The sequence below is a fragment of the Spea bombifrons genome, chromosome 5 (genome assembly GCF_027358695.1).
Source record: "Spea bombifrons isolate aSpeBom1 chromosome 5, aSpeBom1.2.pri, whole genome shotgun sequence".
Classification (NCBI taxonomy): domain Eukaryota; kingdom Metazoa; phylum Chordata; class Amphibia; order Anura; family Pelobatidae; genus Spea; species Spea bombifrons.
In genome coordinates, this window is record NC_071091.1 from 59,640,358 (window position 1) to 59,658,038 (window position 17,681).

Sequence of the window (17,681 nt, forward strand, 5' to 3'; positions counted from 1 at the left end):
TTTAATTACGAATTTGTGTAAATTTATTTTGTAATCAATAGATACTCTGAATCCATATGTAATTTTATTTTCAATTTTTATTTTGTAATTTTATTTTCATTTTTTAATTTTATATTTAGACACATTTTACTATATTTTATTCATATTTATATAATTTATGTCATTTTAGAATATTTATAGCCATTTCTCTGTATTTATATAATGTTTTATACATTAATTTTAAAATGGACATCATTACCTCCTGTAGTGTTAGTTTTAATACTACTACTTTTTAGAGTTATTATTTCTAGTATTATTTTTAGTGCTATTAATGTCTTATACATTAACATTAAAATAGATATCATTACCTCCTTTAATGTCAGTTCCAATACTATTACTTTTTAGAGTCATTATTATTATTTTTTAGTGCTATTTTGGTACTGTTCTTTATATATACCAACTCTGCATACATATAACAATAGGCAGCCAACATTTTTACCTTATCACATAATTGTACAATATAAGAGTAGATTAACTCTTTTTAAATGTTTTAAACCTTTTAAATTATTTAAGCTATCCTAGATATTGAATGATCACATACATACATTTATTTGATAGGTATAACAGTTAATGAAAATTACTAACTCAATTAAGGGGCACTAGGAATATATATTTATTTATTTAGACACTGCACATATCCACACACACACATTCACCTGACACGCACAAAATGAAAACCACTTGTTTATTATTTAATTATTTTAGAATTCATTTAAGGATATAATGGATATATATTCATTCATCAATACACTGCACAGATTCGCACACATAGACACGCATAACTTATCACTTGTTTATTAATTTATTTAAAGACATAACGCATACATATTCATTCATCCGTTCACTCACCACACATTCACCTGAGACCATGACAGATACACCACTGGTTTATTAATTAATTTATTGAGGATACTGCTAAAATATATTTATTTAAAAATATGCACGTTACACAAAGGAATATAATATAATACACACATATGAGAATCACTTACGGAACAAATACATACATTTTCATTTAATACTAAGTAGAAACAATATATTTACATTGCTTATGGTTCAATTAAAATAATATATTTTTCTTGGTAAAAGATAGTACCAGTCACATTATTTTCAGTCTCGATTCATACATATGTTAATCGTACGATACAATACATACATAATTAACATATAGGGCGGGCACGCTTGTTCTCTTTCCGTTCTCTCTCCGTTCTCTCTCCGGTTCGTCTTCCTTTTCGGCCTTCGTTTCTTCCTTTTATATATATTCTTTTAGTCCGTTTTTGATTCATCCACACTCGTCTTACTATATCCATTATTTTTTTGAGACCGAGTCCACTCACGACCTATAAATGGAGTTTAAAGATCTTCCCTGATACAGGCGAAATGGTCTTCCGTTTCTGCTCTGTATAAACTTTATTAACGAATGAGAAGACAGACAGATAACACAAACGAAACGTGATGACAACATTGAAAAGACGTGATGACATCAAAGGGGAAAGGTCAACAAATGGCGATATGCGGAAGTGGATATAAAAGAACAGATGAAGAAGACGAAATCACTTACGGACTGCTGATTTTATATTGAATTTTACAGACATTTCTTTCAATTGATTTTCCTGAAGAAGCCTACGGGTGAAACGCGTTGATATTCAATTGGAGATTGCTATATCCCACATTCTGGTGGACTTTCTACGCCTATATATGCACCTGTAGTGCATATACAATTGTGAGTGCATTCTTTTCCATTTTTCTACATTTGACCTTGGAATACTGCACCATTGAAGTTTGTTTTTTAGATTTTCTCAAGAAGAACATTAAAGATTGTATACAGTCCTATTGATGGGTTGGAATCACTTCTTTGATTTGTGAGTGCATTATATCACTTAAGCTTCACTTTGAACAAAACATCTACACTATATTGTATTATTATTTTTTTCCCTTTTATATGTACCTGCGCCCCATCTAAATTTCGTTGGTTTTATATTTTAACACTTGGAGGAGAGTGTTATTTGGGTGCTGCGGTCCAAATCAGGGAAGTATCACTTTTATTTTATTGTTCACTATAAGAGCACGTAATTTTGGTTTTATTTTTCACGGTGTTTGGTAGGTAAAACGCCAAACCTGGGAACTTTAACATCTGGCTCTACTGCCCACATGTCCTCAGTGGGTCATCTTTGAAGCCAGCTGATTTAATTTACCCATAAAACCATATCTTTTTGAGAACTAGACACCCCTGGTTATTCAAATGCTGGTATTTTTACCCTTTGCAATCACAAGATTCTATCACCAGCCTTTGTCAAAGTTTGTGGTAGAATTTGTTTTTGTATTTTTTTCTATATGTTTAATAGCCTCCTAAGCTCTTTTAAAATGGGCGTCCTCCACCATACGTCGTATGGTGGATGTTGACGCCCCAGGGAGGTGCTACACTTGGGGTTGCTAAATGTCTCGACATCCAGGCATTACAGTAACACTGTTTAAGCGAAGAAAGCAATCACAGGTCGCTTTCTAAGCTTGTATAATGCCATGACATGCCAGGCACGTCTCTGGCAAGTCACTGGTCGCTAAAGGGGTTAAACATGGCTAATAATCAGGAGCTTTGGGTGTCTTCTCCAGAACTCTATATCCAGAGCCCAGACACAGCAATCATTCTCCCCTTGGGCCATTGCCTTATACCACCAGCTAGTATGTATAGACTAGACGATATTTTGTATTTTTGATTGTATAATTATTTCTATGTTTAGATTTAGAATAAGCCATCTATGGCTTCCCCTAGGCTGAACAAGAGCAAAGCAAAGACACCATAACGGGGGGAGGCGTGATGATGTAGGACACGCACGCCTTGAGGAGTGGGGAGGAAGGTATGGCGGCTCCACACTGCCGGACCGGAAACGGTGGAGAAACAGGGTACAAGGACTGGACAGATTGGCCGACCAAAGATGGCCTATGGCAGTGCAGCAGGGGCGAGGGAAGTCTGCCTATGCAAACTCGCGTCTCTGGCCGTTATGTCCGATTTGACACAGCTGGTTCACTGTGCTTCTGTGCGGAGGGTCGATCCCTTGTAAGATAAAGTTGTATAGTGAAACTGTTGGTGGCCTGGGGTGTCCCAATTTTGCTGAGAACGGGTTTTGTTGTCAAAAGGCTGTTAATATTGGAGCTGAAAGTGTATATAACCTGGTGGTGCTGCTGCTGAAACGACAAGGCCATATGCTGAGACTGTTCACTTTTGTTTATTAAATACAGTTAACATATAGTCAAATGTCTGTAATTGCTTAAAGAGCCACAACTCTACAGCCTTGCTATCTTGTTATACTCGTATATAGACAGATATCCTTCAGACTCTGAGCAGTTTTGTCACTCAGCGCCTATTGGTCAGGCAAATCAGCCAAACCCCCAAATAAATAGATCCACAATAGGCAAGATTTTAATCATTCAATTGGCATATAAATCCAAATTATAGAGGATAAATATGATGATCTGGAATTGCAAATAAAGGCTCTGACGGATGATAAAGCCAATTTAGAGCAAAAGATATACCAACTAGAATTGAAAATGGGAGACTTAAATGATCTCCAGTTTAGGAAACCAGGATAGGATATTTTCTGCTCTTCCCCGGGGATGATCATGGTAAAAACATAGAGCGTGTTCGTAAATTACCCAGACCAAGAAATTTGCCTGCAGAGATCCCAAGGGATATCATCGTATGTTTTTGTGTTATCGATTTAAATGCATAGTTCTGAAAGCAAGTAAAGATAAGAAAATCCTAGAAGGCCAATACAAAAATGTAGTTCTACTGGACTTATCCTATTCTACGAGGCTGAAGAGGAAAAAAAAAATCCCCGTCATTTTGATCCTAAGGAGGTACAATATAAGATTTTGGTGGGGATTTCCCGTTAAGATCACGTTTACATACAAAGAGAACTTTTTATCATTTGAAGCAAAAGAATGGCTGAAAACTAAAAACTTGAAATAAATACGGTTTCCCAATTGTAATGCAACCAGGAGTTTTTTTCTCCCTGATATAAGAAGATACACACTGGTTATTATTTTGTGGGTAACCATGGGGAGGCAGTAATTCATTGATTAAGATCTAGTATTAATTTATGTGATATTAGTTATGAAGTTTAAATCTTTTTTTTCTATACACTTAGAGGTGGTCATGGTACACTAGCTATAAATTGTCACCAGATATGAGAAATTTAAAGATAAATCATAAGAAAGTTATAAATTATCAATTCATATTGGTTAAGAATCTGCGGGTAATCAAAAGGTTGCAATAACTCATTTATAAACACTAAACAGTTTTTTTTTAAATGATTCTCTAGTTAACATATTTGTTATTTTTAATGATTCTCTAGTAAACATATTTGTTATTAGATATAAGAGACACAAAGAAGATATCATTTATTAATGAATACCAATAATTAATTTGTGGGAAATTATAAAGATGCCGCAGTTCAATAAGCAACACTCGTTATTAATTTGTGGTGATAGTAGTTATATTATAATTTTTCCGGTTACTAACAAGGAGGTAACCCTTAGGTTGAAGGCTGTTGTTATCCATAAATCAACACTGGGTAGTGATTTTAGCATGATATTAGCTATGAAGTTGTTTATTTTTTTGTTGTTGAGATAAAAGTGGTCCAGCCACAATCCCCCCACCGCCTAATGCGGAGACACACCCACATTAAAATTAGGCCCCATATATATGGGTAGTCTGACTCTAATGGCAGCCAAGGCTGCAAATGTGTATGTTCTATGTTATGTATACCGGGTTCTGAGAATACAGACCCTGCAACGATATAAATGTATGTTTAGATCTATAAGGAACGGAGGAGTTTTTATCTTTTTGAAGAAGACTGAGGGTAAAATGCTTATGATTTTATCTATAAATGTTCAGGGTTTGAATGCCCCCATTAAAAGAGGAATGGTTTACAATATGCTGGCCAGATCCAAAGTTTAATTGACATTTCCTCAAGAAACACATTGAATTCAAAAGACCGTACAAAGGTGGGGTAGAGCACAATTTTCTAAAATTCTACATGCCTCTATACCAAATTAAAGAAAAAAAGAGGCGAAGCTATAGTTTTTCTAGTTCATTAAAAGTAAAATTGATCCACCAAGACCTTGACCCTGAAGCATGATACATGATCATTATTTGTAAAATTGATGAAAAAATATTCACTCTACTTTATGTTTATTTACCAAATATCAATCCAACTGGTTTATTAGTGAAAATCTTAGATACATTAGAATTGGTGCATAAAGGTTATCATAGCTGGGGATTTTAATTGTGTCATGGACCCGGATCTTAATAAATTACTCCCTAATAATACAATAGACAGAAATATCATCAATCAGGCTAGGAGATTAAGAAACATACGCAATATATATATATATATATATATATGTTATTTTGGGTGTTGAATCCAAAGGAAATGAATTATACCCTTCTCTCTAGACCTCATGGTTCCTACTCCAGGATAGATCTATGCCTAGCTAAGGCTCAAATGATAAAACAAGTTAATAAAGTTTATATTAAAGAGACCTCCTGGTCAGATCATAGTTATTTGGTTTTAGAACTTGGACCTAGAATCCCACAAAGCACATGGAGGTTGGATGAGAGTCTGCTGAGGAGTCAGGCAGATAAGGATTATATCACGTCTATGTCAGATTATTTTTTTGCTGAAAATCTACCTTTAGATACCTCAAACACTCAAAACAACTTTTAAAGGAGCCATCAGATGATATTTGGTCAAACTTAATAAAGAAAAAGTCAGGGGTCTGGCTTAAATGATTTGTATATTACTTATTATAAATTATCCGCCGAAAATAGAAAACATCCCTCTAAAATTAATATTCAATCATTAGAATTATAATCAGAATTACAAATTAAAATGAATAAGAAATTAGAGGATAATATAAATACAACTATAAAAAAACATACTTTATACTATAGAGGTAACAAGGCTGATAGAATATTAACAAATACATTAAAAATCTAATAACAGAGTCGACAAAATACTAAAAGGTGAAAACATTTATACCACCCCAGAGGACATAGGCCAAGCCTTTAATGTATTTTATTCTAAATTATAAAATCTCCCTGATTGCTCTACAGACTCAAATATAGTTAATTACTTGGATAATACTAATATTCCTAAAATAACTGAAACGCAGAAATGCCCGAAATAGAATGGGCAATAGACAGATTAGACCTGGTCAAAAAAGACCCGGCCTGTATGGATTTGGAAATGCATTTTATAAAATATTGTCTCCCCTCAACTTTTGGACACGTTTAATGAAATTGTCTTGGTGACCTCTATTCCTAGTGAGCTATTAAATGCTAATATAATACCAATCTTAAAACCTGATAAAAATCCCAAGGAAGTTTGAAATTATAGACCAATATCACTTATAAATGTTGATATGAAGATTTATGCATCTATTTTAGCTGAAAGGCTTAAAAGTGTTTTTCCATATCTTATCCATTCGGACCAAGTGGAGTTTGTCCCAGCTAGATCTTCTTGTAATCATGTTAGACGGCTAATAAACACTCTGAACCTTGAGAGAAAACGACGGGCCCTGTCATTAGACACCGAAAAGCATTTGAGAGGGTCAGCTGGAGATATCTGAGAGCCGTGTTAAGATCCTTCGGCTTAAAGGAGTGGATTTATGATGCGTTAACCGTTCTTTTTTCTACTCCATAAGCCAGAACGGCCGGTACTAATATTTGTTCTCAGTGGTTTAATTTAAAGAATGGAACAAGCAAAGGATGTTCTTTGTCTCCACTCCTGTATATAATGACTTTAGAGACATTAGCTATTAATATAAGGAATAATCAAAACATTAACGGTTTTCCAACTAGGGAAGGAGAATAAAAATTAGCTCTATATACCGATGATACTCTAATATCCATTACATCTCCATCAGACTTGTCGGGATTCTTTATGGCAGAAATAGATAAGCACAGTCAGGTCTCAAATTATAAACTTAACATTGATAAATCAGGGAATGGAGACTAGTTTTATCAAACAGACTAATAAATCATTAATAGAATGGAGAACGACAGAAACATTGTGGTGGGGCAGAATGAATATATTAAATTCATATATTATTCCCAAATGGGAATAACTTTTCAGTATGCTCTCGTTATCTGTCCCAAGACCTTGGCTAGATATGGTTCAGACCAGTTTTTCTGCCTTTGGAAAGGCAAGAAGCCTAGAATCAGTGCTAATACATTGGCTTAGAACATTTCTAAGGGAGGATTACATTATATTTTGATAAATCAGAATTATCAAGATAATTTTATTACAAATTACTTATTATTTACAAATTACAAAATTTGTCAAAGCCATTACAAAAATCTGGACATGTGCAGAATGAGATATTTAGAAAATAATATATTGGATATTTCATTGAAGGAATGGTATATATTGGGAAACCACTGTACCTCTCAAATCTTGGAGGAGGGTACCATGGTTTCATTCCCAGAGAGCTCTCAAAGGTGGCAGCTACCTAATAGGGAGATATTCAATTACTTGAGAGTAAAAAGTTTTCTTAATGAAGCACTATTTAAAAATAATACAGAGATTAAGAACCTCATCAAAAATGTTCTGTTATTAGAAGGTTAAAAAGATATTAAGCAGATCTAAGGAGCTCATATCCTAAATATATAATTCAGAGATGAATGCAATCAGTTCTTGGCAGAAGGAATGAAAAAGTAAGATTGGAGTTGACAATTGGATTAGATCTCTGGTACGAATGAATAACACAATCCATTTTCTTAATATCATGGAAAATCAATATTAACTAGCAAACAGGTGGTATTTGGTTCCTAACTGTCTAAAATGTACTAAAATGTACCTAAATTGTACAGCTAATTCCTGGTGGGGTGGCGAAAGAGACGGTTCATTTTTACATACATGTGGGGATGTTTGCTGATGTGGTAATGGGTATTTCAAACATTGTACCAAATATCAGGAGAGAGATTAGCCCAGAATCCAGAACAAACTCTGTTACATTTTAATTTAAACCACTTCTCTAAAGATACTGAAGACCTATTCATTGTAAAGTCGCCTGTAAAATTATCATTGCTCGTAATTGAAAATCAACTGTCCCATTTTCCAAGAATCAATTATTGAGCCAACTAACGTATCAAATAAATATGGAAAAGAAAATAGGTTGGCTAATACCGGAAACATGTAAATTGTCTTAAGAAATTTGTCATAAGATCAGATTTCTGAGCTTGGCTCCACTTCCTTGTTGGTTAACAACGCAAACTAAGTAACATGGATATATCCCCTTATCTCCAGAATACTCCTCCTTTCCAAATGTTTTACATTTTCTTGTATTTGTAACTATTAATGTAATCCAAATCAATTTGTACAATATATTTGCAAATAATAAAAAAACGGAATAAGCCACCTACAGCCACTTATCTAATTTGCATTCAGGACTATTTTTAACAACAGTTTATCTGCAGCTTAGATCCGTTTCACTGAGGCATATTTTAACAAAACTTAACATCACTACATATATACAATTATATAAGTACTTCTTGAGCAGTTCATCACCTTAAGTATGTATATATATATATATATATATCTATATATATATAGATATATATATATATCTATATATATATAGATATATATATATACATCCATAATGTGAAGAACTGCATAACAATTACTTTGTACTTCTAGGTTCTAGGATATAATATTTCCATATAGAATACTGCTAACATATGCATACGGCCAGTTTCCTTTAAGATTTCATGCAGTGCTTCTCCTGATGACCTCACAATCGTGTGATGTCACAATAGCTAAGGGCAGTATATAAGTCACAGTTACTCAAAGAAAGGTTGTTAGAAAGAGACAGCGCTCTTACCAGTTGAAGTCTTTTCTTTCAAACCGAACTGCGAGTTCAAATAACAAATATGAGCCAAAAAGGGAACAGGCAACTGATTTCTCTTGAGGCACCAAAAGTGACAAGGAGTCCTCTTGAATATCTAAAGAGGCAGAACTCCTTCTTTTATATTGAAGGCGGTAATGGGGCAAATCTGTAAGTATTTCATTAAAGATAAAGATAGGTGCCTAATATGTACAGACTGGACTCTGATATTTAGCATTGGTCCATATACATTTTGTAGTTTATTATATAAACAATTATTTTCTATGTTTAAATGTAGAATAAGCCATCTACAGCCACGTACCTGGCTGTTTTTAACAATAGTTTATCTGCACCTTAGTTCTGTTTCACTGAGGTATATTTTAACCAAACATTACATCACTATATATAGATAGATAGATAGATAGATAGATAGATAGATAGATAGATATATACATAACAATTCCATTGTACTTCTAGGATATAATATTTCCATATACTATACTGCTAACATAAGCATATGGCTAGTGTCCTCCAAGATTTATTTCAGTGCTTCTCCTGATGACCTCACAATCGTGTGATGTCACAATAGCTCAGAGCAGCATATAAGTCACAGTAACTCAAGGAAAGAGGTTGTTAGAAAGAGACAGCGCTCTTACCAGTTGAAGTCTTTTCTTTCAAACCGAACTGCGAGTTTAAATAACAAATATGAGCCAAAAAGGGAACAGGCAACTGATTTCTCTTGAGGCACCAAAAGTGACAAGGAGCCCTCTTGAATATCTAAGGAGGCAGAACTCCTTCTTTTATATTGAAGGCGGTAATGGGGCAAATCTGTAAGTATTTCATTAAAGATAAAGATAGGTGCCTAATATGTACAGACTGGACTCTGATATTTAGCATTGGTCCATATACATTTTGTATTTTATTATATAAACAATTATTTTCTATGTTTAAATGTAGAATAAGCCATCTACAGCCACGTACCTGGCTGTTTTTAACAATAGTTTATCTGCACCTTAGTTCTGTTTCACTGAGGTATATTTTAACCAAACATTACATCACTATATATAGATAGATAGATAGATAGATAGATAGATAGATACATATATACATAACAATTCCATTGTACTTCTAGGATATAATATTTCCATATACTATACTGCTAACATAAGCATATGGCCAGTGTCCTCCAAGATTTATTTCAGTGCTTCTCCTGATGACCTCACAATCGTGTGATGTCACAATAGCTCAGAGCAGCATATAAGTCACAGTTACTCAAGGAAAGAGGTTGTTAGAAAGAGACAGCGCTCTTACCAGTTGAAGTCTTTTCTTTCAAACCGAACTGCGAGTTCAAATAACAAATATGAGCCAAAAAGGGAACAGGCAACTGATTTCTCTTGAGGCACCAAAAGTGACAAGGAGTCCTCTTGAATATCTAAAGAGGCAGAACTCCTTCTTTTATATTGAAGGCGGTAATGGGGCAAATCTGTAAGTATTTCATTAAAGATAAAGATAGGTGCCTAATATGTACAGACTGGACTCTGATATTTAGCATTGGTCCATATACATTTTGTATTTTATTATATAAACAATTGTTTTCTATGTTTAAATGTAGAATAAGCCATCTACAGCCACGTACCTGGCTGTTTTTAACAATAGTTTATCTGCACCTTAGTTCTGTTTCACTGAGGTATATTTTAACCAAACATTACATCACTATATATAGATAGATAGATAGATAGATAGATAGATAGATACATAACAATTCCATTGTACTTCTAGGATATAATATTTCCATATACTATACTGCTAACATAAGCATATGGCCAGTGTCCTCCAAGATTTATTTCAGTGCTTCTCCTGATGACCTCACAATCGTGTGATGTCACAATAGCTCAGAGCAGCATATAAGTCACAGTTACTCAAGGAAAGAGGTTGTTAGAAAGAGACAGCGCTCTTACCAGTTGAAGTCTTTTCTTTCAAACCGAACTGCGAGTTCAAATAACAAATATGAGCCAAAAAGGGAACAGGCAACTGATTTCTCTTGAGGCACCAAAAGTGACAAGGAGTCCTCTTGAATATCTAAGGAGGCAGAACTCCTTCTTTTATATTGAAGGCGGTAATGGGGCAAATCTGTAAGTATTTCATTAAAGATAAAGATAGGTGCCTAATATGTACAGACTGGACTCTGATATTTAGCATTGGTTCATATACATTTTGTATTTTATTATATAAACAATTATTTTCTATGTTTAAATGTAGAATAAGCCATCTACAGCCACGTACCTGGCTGTTTTTAACAATAGTTTATCTGCACCTTAGTTCTGTTTCACTGAGGTATATTTTAACCAAACATTACATCACTATATATAGATAGATAGATAGATAGATAGATAGATAGATAGATAGATACATAACAATTCCATTGTACTTCTAGGATATAATATTTCCATATACTATACTGCTAACATAAGCATATGGCCAGTGTCCTCCAAGATTTATTTCAGTGCTTCTCCTGATGACCTCACAATCGTGTGATGTCACAATAGCTCAGAGCAGCATATAAGTCACAGTTACTCAAGGAAAGAGGTTGTTAGAAAGAGACAGCGCTCTTACCAGTTGAAGTCTTTTCTTTCAAACCGAACTGCGAGTTCAAATAACAAATATGAGCCAAAAAGGGAACAGGCAACTGATTTCTCTTGAGGCACCAAAAGTGACAAGGAGTCCTCTTGAATATCTAAGGAGGCAGAACTCCTTCTTTTATATTGAAGGCGGTAATGGGGCAAATCTGTAAGTATTTCATTAAAGATAAAGATAGGTGCCTAATATGTACAGACTGGACTCTGATATTTAGCATTGGTCCATATACATTTTGTATTTTATTATATAAACAATTATTTTCTATGTTTAAATGTAGAATAAGCCATCTACAGCCACGTACCTGGCTGTTTTTAACAATAGTTTATCTGCACCTTAGTTCTGTTTCACTGAGGTATATTTTAACCAAACATTACATCACTATATATAGATAGATAGATAGATAGATAGATAGATAGATAGATACATAACAATTCCATTGTACTTCTAGGATATAATATTTCCATATACTATACTGCTAACATAAGCATATGGCCAGTGTCCTCTAAGATTTATTTCAGTGCTTCTCCTGATGACCTCACAATCGTGTGATGTCACAATAGCTCAGGGCAGCATATAAGTCACAGTTACTCAAGGAAAGAGGTTGTTAGAAAGAGACAGCGCTCTCACCAGTTGAAGTCTTTTCTTTCAAACCGAACTGCGAGTTCATATAATAAATATGAGCCAAAAAGGGAACAGGCAACTGATTTCTCTTGAGGCACCAAAAGTGACAAGGAGTCCTCTTGAATATCTAAAGAGGCAGAACTCCTTCTTTTATATTGAAGGTGGTAATGGGGCAAATCTGTAAGTATTTCATTAAAGATAAAGCATTTTTTCTGTCTGTAAATATGACATAGCTTAGCAACCATTTCAAGTTGAATTGAAGCAATATGTTTGGTTAATAATAATCATTTGTTCCTCTACTTCAGTGTTAAAGATTATTGCATGAATAAAGGGTGGACACCCATCCAGGATAAGACCAGGAATGACTACATGTTGAAGTGGTGTTCCATCAAGAGAAGATCTAACTATATATCTTTTCAAGAAGGTAAGTATGCCAAGCTTCCGCTACATATCATATGTATAATTTTATGCAGATCGTATTTTATTTGGTTTGTATAAGACTATTCTAGCGTTGAAATATTGCGTGGCATTATAGGGCTGTGGAAAATGCTCTCTATATTCTTTAAACAGATTATTTTACAAAGTAAGAAAAGAATGATAAAGCATATCGTTTATTAAAACCCATCAAGATTGCTATGAGGATATGCAAGATTTAAATAAAACATAAAATAACAGCTATTCCAGTGCTAGGTTTTTATATGAATGACATGAAAGATCCAGAAGCTTTAAAATATTGTTTCACATCCATTTTTTCTAGGCAAACAATTGATCTACCAGATTCCAAACAACTGGATTTTCACTACAAAAATTGGTCTTTTAAGGTGCTTGAGGGACTACGAAATCCAACAAAGCAAAATCTGGAACTCAAAGTGAGTAGCAGTTTAGTTACCTTCCTTTAGAATATTCAACAGCAATACCCAGCACATTTATCAGGGACAGTAATACTGAGAAGCTGTGCAATACAGATACTCTGTAATACAAAAGCAGTTGCTTATGTTGGTAGGAAGCCTTGTAATAGTCATCTAGGATGGATTTGGGATTTTCTCGAAGACCTCTCCTAGACTGTCATGTGGAAATTGTTTTTTTTTATACTTCTTGAATAAAGTGCAGACACAGTCTAATATGAAACATACTAGGCTGTGCATTCTTGGTAGCATATAAAAGAAAGATGCATACAAGGCTGTAAAGAGTTCTCTACTCTTGAGCTGGGTTAACTAATCCATCTAAATTATATGTTCATATTTTATCAAGAATGGCTTGCTGAGTCAGTAGCTTGCTGACCAATGGAACATGTTTCCTTTAGTTCTGGCATAATAAGTGTTACTACCTTCATCATTAGAGTAAGTAATAGTATGTGATATGCCGTGTCATTGTAAAAACATGTTATTAATCTGGTCCTATGGGAAATGCACATATTTTCAAAAAAATGTTTAAAAAGATATGTTCATGAAAACATTCCTTGGATAGAATACAATACAGGATGTTAATTGTCTTGTAGGTAGAAGGCTGAAGGACACAATATTTATTCTTATTAGAAATATAAATGTATTAGTATCATTGACTGAACTCTCCACATTATATGTTGTTGTCTTTGAACAGAGAACTGAAAATGGCCGATTTTTATCCAGAGTCCTACCGTCTGGACATTCCATCAGAGAGAAAAACATTCTTCTCTCTTTATAAAGGTAAGTACTCATAATATATAACTAACAGCCACAGCTAACATAGTAGGGGTTCTGTCCCTTAATTTAATTTAGACACCCTTGTGTTTAACTACAGGTAAAGGCTTCTGGCAGTGGTCCAGAATGTTCAAATGGGACATTTTCTGCCATGCTCCTCATGTGTAAGAATGTACATTTTAAATGTACTGGATGTACTGGAAGTCACTATAAAAAGTTTACATTTCTTTTTAATTTGCACTTCCATGAATAAATAGAATTCACTAATTGCAATTTAATTTCTATCTTCAGATTCTCAAACATGGATTTGTAAGCCCACTGGCCTAAACCAAGGACGTGGCATTTTCTTGCTGCAAAACTCAACGCAAGTCAATGACCTACAACGCCAGATGAGGCTCCATAAGCATGACCGTAATCATGTCTCAGAGGCCAGCATTGTACAAAGGTACTATGAGAGCATGCAGTTACTCGTGTTACGTTACTAGTATTATTATTGTATGATAAGGTTTGAAACAATTCAACAAAATGTCTTAAGTTCAGGTTCTGGCCTTTTCCTCTATAGTTTCTGTTTTAATAACTATGTTATTTAAATCACAGTGCTAACCAACTAGTAGTGAATATTGAATTAGTTTTAATTTGTAAAGTACTTGATCATTATAAGTAATTTATTTGTTAATTGCTTGATGCCAAAATAATTATTTTGATTAATATTTTCACCACATTGACCCATCCCCCTGTCTCTGCAATAAAGTATGTAATATCCATAGGAAACTGTAATGTTGAATTTTTAGAATAAATTTAAATGTTCACTAAATAGAGTACATTTTCTTTCTTGTTTTGCAGATATATTCCAAATCCTTTGCTTCTGGGTGGACGGAAATTTGACGTAAGGTCCTATATGATTATCTCATCCACGGAGCCTTATGTCGTTTTTTTCCGTCATGGTTATGTGAGACTTACCTGTGAACAATATGACCACCAATCTACTGATCTCACTAGCCATCTCACCAACCAATACATGCAAAAGAAGCATCCATCTTATAAGGAATTGAAGGACGAAACTATCTGGTCTATGGAGAGATTTAACAACTATGTTAACCAAGAATATGCCTCCAAGAAACATCTACCCAGGAACTGGGTTCTGAACACCTTCACGGTAAGGAAAGAATAAATGGTTACTGTACATACATATAGCTTTAATGAGATGGTTCACAAGCGACCTTGTTCACTATAGGGGAAATATCGCTAAGAAGGAATAATTAAGGATTATGGGGAAATGCACTTAATCAGCATTAGTAGAATTTTGTTAGCATTGCCATAAAAATCTGTTCTGTGTGACCAAAATATCACAAAAGCCTGCAATGCTGACTTCCACTTCTGCACATCATGAGCGCATATTGTAACATTTTGAAGCAAAACCCAGTTTCACTTAGCGCCACACTATATTACTGTATTATTTTTATATTTAATATATTATAGTAATATTATCTAGAATTGTGATGAGATGGGGGAACGTTTTGCAGGGTTTAAGAGGGTTTTTTTGCAGAGGTCTAGTAGTTTCCTTGGGGTTCAGTCGCTAGGTGGTTGTGAGACGATGGTATCTTCACACACTATATTAAAAATTTAAAGAAAAACATTTATTTTTCATAAATTTGCTTTTAGAGTACACAACATCTTGTAAATCTACAATGTAGCCATGGTATTCAGGCATTAGTGATACTTCCTCTTCTCCAGTTATAAACTTAATTTTCTTGCCTGTTCCAAATAATGCTTATTGGCGTATGCATGATAACTCACAGTTGTTCTCATTGTCTTCCTGTTTCCGTAGAAAAAGATGCAGCTGATAATGGCACACTGCTTCAAATCATTTAAATCGAGGCTCACAAGTCGCCGGGGGTATTTTGATCTAATCGGCTGCGATTTCTTAATCGATGAAGACTTTCAGGTAATCTTACAATTCAAAACAATAATAGTATTCCCTTCTAGAACATAAGCACCATTTAACAAAACAAGTAGTATTTACTTTGATATGACTACGCAGGAGAAGTTCTAGAGTTACATTGTTAAGATTCAATAGTTTATGTGAAAATAAGCATTCATAAAAAATATTTCAAAAACATCTTTTTATTGAGTAAGATGTTTGAATATTTTATATCGCATCATTTTATAAAGCTTTTAGTTAAAGTGAGTATCAATAGAGTAACAGAAGAAAAGTCTGAGAACACAGATTTGATGAGATTTTGCATTTGTTCCTTTTTGCCTGTAGAAATATGTTTATGGTTCTTTCAATATTGAATCATAAGTAGTCAGTGTTTTGTATGTTGTATTTTTATACTAAATATTTTAACAGGTGTGGCTCCTGGAAATGAATTGCAATCCATCCTTGAGCACCAGCTGTAAGGTTCAGAAGGAGGTGATCCCAGGGGTTATTAAGGATACACTTGGTAAGTTCATGTATTTGATGTATTGACTTCACCTAGGAGGCCACCGCAGTGGTCCTATTTACCCTACCCTATGATGTCATATCCCAGCGCTCTACTTTCTCAGTGATGCAAAGACGACAAGCAAAATAGAGGGAGTAGGACAAATGGTTGCTCCTTCCTAAGGAGGGCAGCACACGCCATGCAAACCCTGGGGGCTATCCTATTTGCATGTAGCTATAGGGTTAATGTTAAGCAATTAATGTTGTATAACCTTATAGGATAGGATTATGGTATTCACAGTACATATTTCCAGAGTACAACACAGTCATTATCACATCAGTCTTATTCATGCTTCTAGTCTTGGTTTTTGTCCTGTAGTTGAGTATGTCACCAGCATTTAGGTTTTAATGATTTGTAGCAGAGAAAAAAACAGCACATATTTCTGGTTCACTGAGACTATTAATTACATTATTATGTTTTTCTCTTTAGACTTGACTCTTGAAATCTTTAATAAAAGAAAGGGCGAACTAATTCTTCCACTGAAAACTAAAAACCAGTGTGTACTTCTGTACAATGGACAGATGAATCAGGTGACCGTGAAATCTGACTGGTCCCGATCCACGAAAGTTCAGAGGGAACCACTGAATGTGAAGAAACTTCCACCAATTGCTAAAGCCCCTGACACCAAAAAAAGAGCCAAGCAAGTAGACTTGAGGATAACATCAGCACCAGCAGCAGCAATGTCCAAAGTCCGCACGGAGAAAGACTCCCTCAGATTACCACCAATACTCAAACAAAAACCTGTGCGTAAGTCTTCTGCTGAACTGCCAGATGTCAGAAACAAGAGGAACGACTCTTTGCAGACTTCCTCTGCAGGTAGACTCAGTAAGATTAAGACCTCACATGTACTGCCAGATATAAGAAACATGAGGAACTCATCTACGGGGACTGCCTCTGTGGAGAGACCCTCGACCTCTGAATGTAAGACCCCGAGGATCTCCAAGAGGAGCTGCTTGTTAACACCAGCTCCACCATCAGCTGAAGTTAAGCCTCTGAGAAAGTTCCAACGTAGACACTAAAATCTTCAAGAGACAAACTCTTCCTTATCCCATAAAAAGGCAAGAGGGGTCGCCATAATTGCTTCCAACAATATTAAAGTTGAGATAATTTATTCATATAAGGATATAGAAGCCAGGTTCGTTTTTATCCTGTGTAAATTAGATGACAGATTATTTTCGATATTAAATATTTATGCGCCTAATATAAAGCAGATTCATTTTCTTAATAGTACCCTACAGAAAATTCAAAACTATATACAAGGTACTTTTTTATGTTTGGGTGACTTTAATTGTGTTATAGATCATGAATTAGATAGGAGAAGCGCAAATCGAAA

The 17,681-nt window shown here is 34.6% G+C and overlaps 1 protein-coding gene across 1 annotated transcript; it reads left to right on the forward strand.

Moving 5' to 3' along the window:
• The first annotated feature begins 12,241 nt into the window (after positions 1-12,241).
• Positions 12,242-17,367, forward strand: LOC128497672 (protein polyglycylase TTLL10-like). The gene is made up of 9 exons (XM_053467835.1): positions 12,242-12,366; positions 12,492-12,610; positions 12,944-13,055; positions 13,786-13,871; positions 14,157-14,310; positions 14,709-15,021; positions 15,694-15,810; positions 16,216-16,309; positions 16,778-17,367. The coding sequence occupies exons 1-9, from the start codon at positions 12,242-12,244 to the stop codon at positions 17,365-17,367; spliced, it is 1,710 nt and encodes a 569-aa protein (XP_053323810.1).
• Positions 17,368-17,681: the final 314 nt, after the last annotated feature.

Excerpts from the sequence above, each read along its gene's own strand:
- LOC128497672 (XM_053467835.1), top strand. The coding sequence starts at position 12,242 with ATGAGCCAAAAAGGGAACAGGCAACTGATTTCTCTTGAGGCACCAAAA. Across the intron at positions 12,367-12,491 it reads GGTGGTAATGGGGCAAATCT|TGTTAAAGATTATTGCATGA; the intron begins GTAAGTATTTCA and ends CCTCTACTTCAG. Across the intron at positions 15,022-15,693 it reads GGGTTCTGAACACCTTCACG|AAAAAGATGCAGCTGATAAT; the intron begins GTAAGGAAAGAA and ends CTGTTTCCGTAG.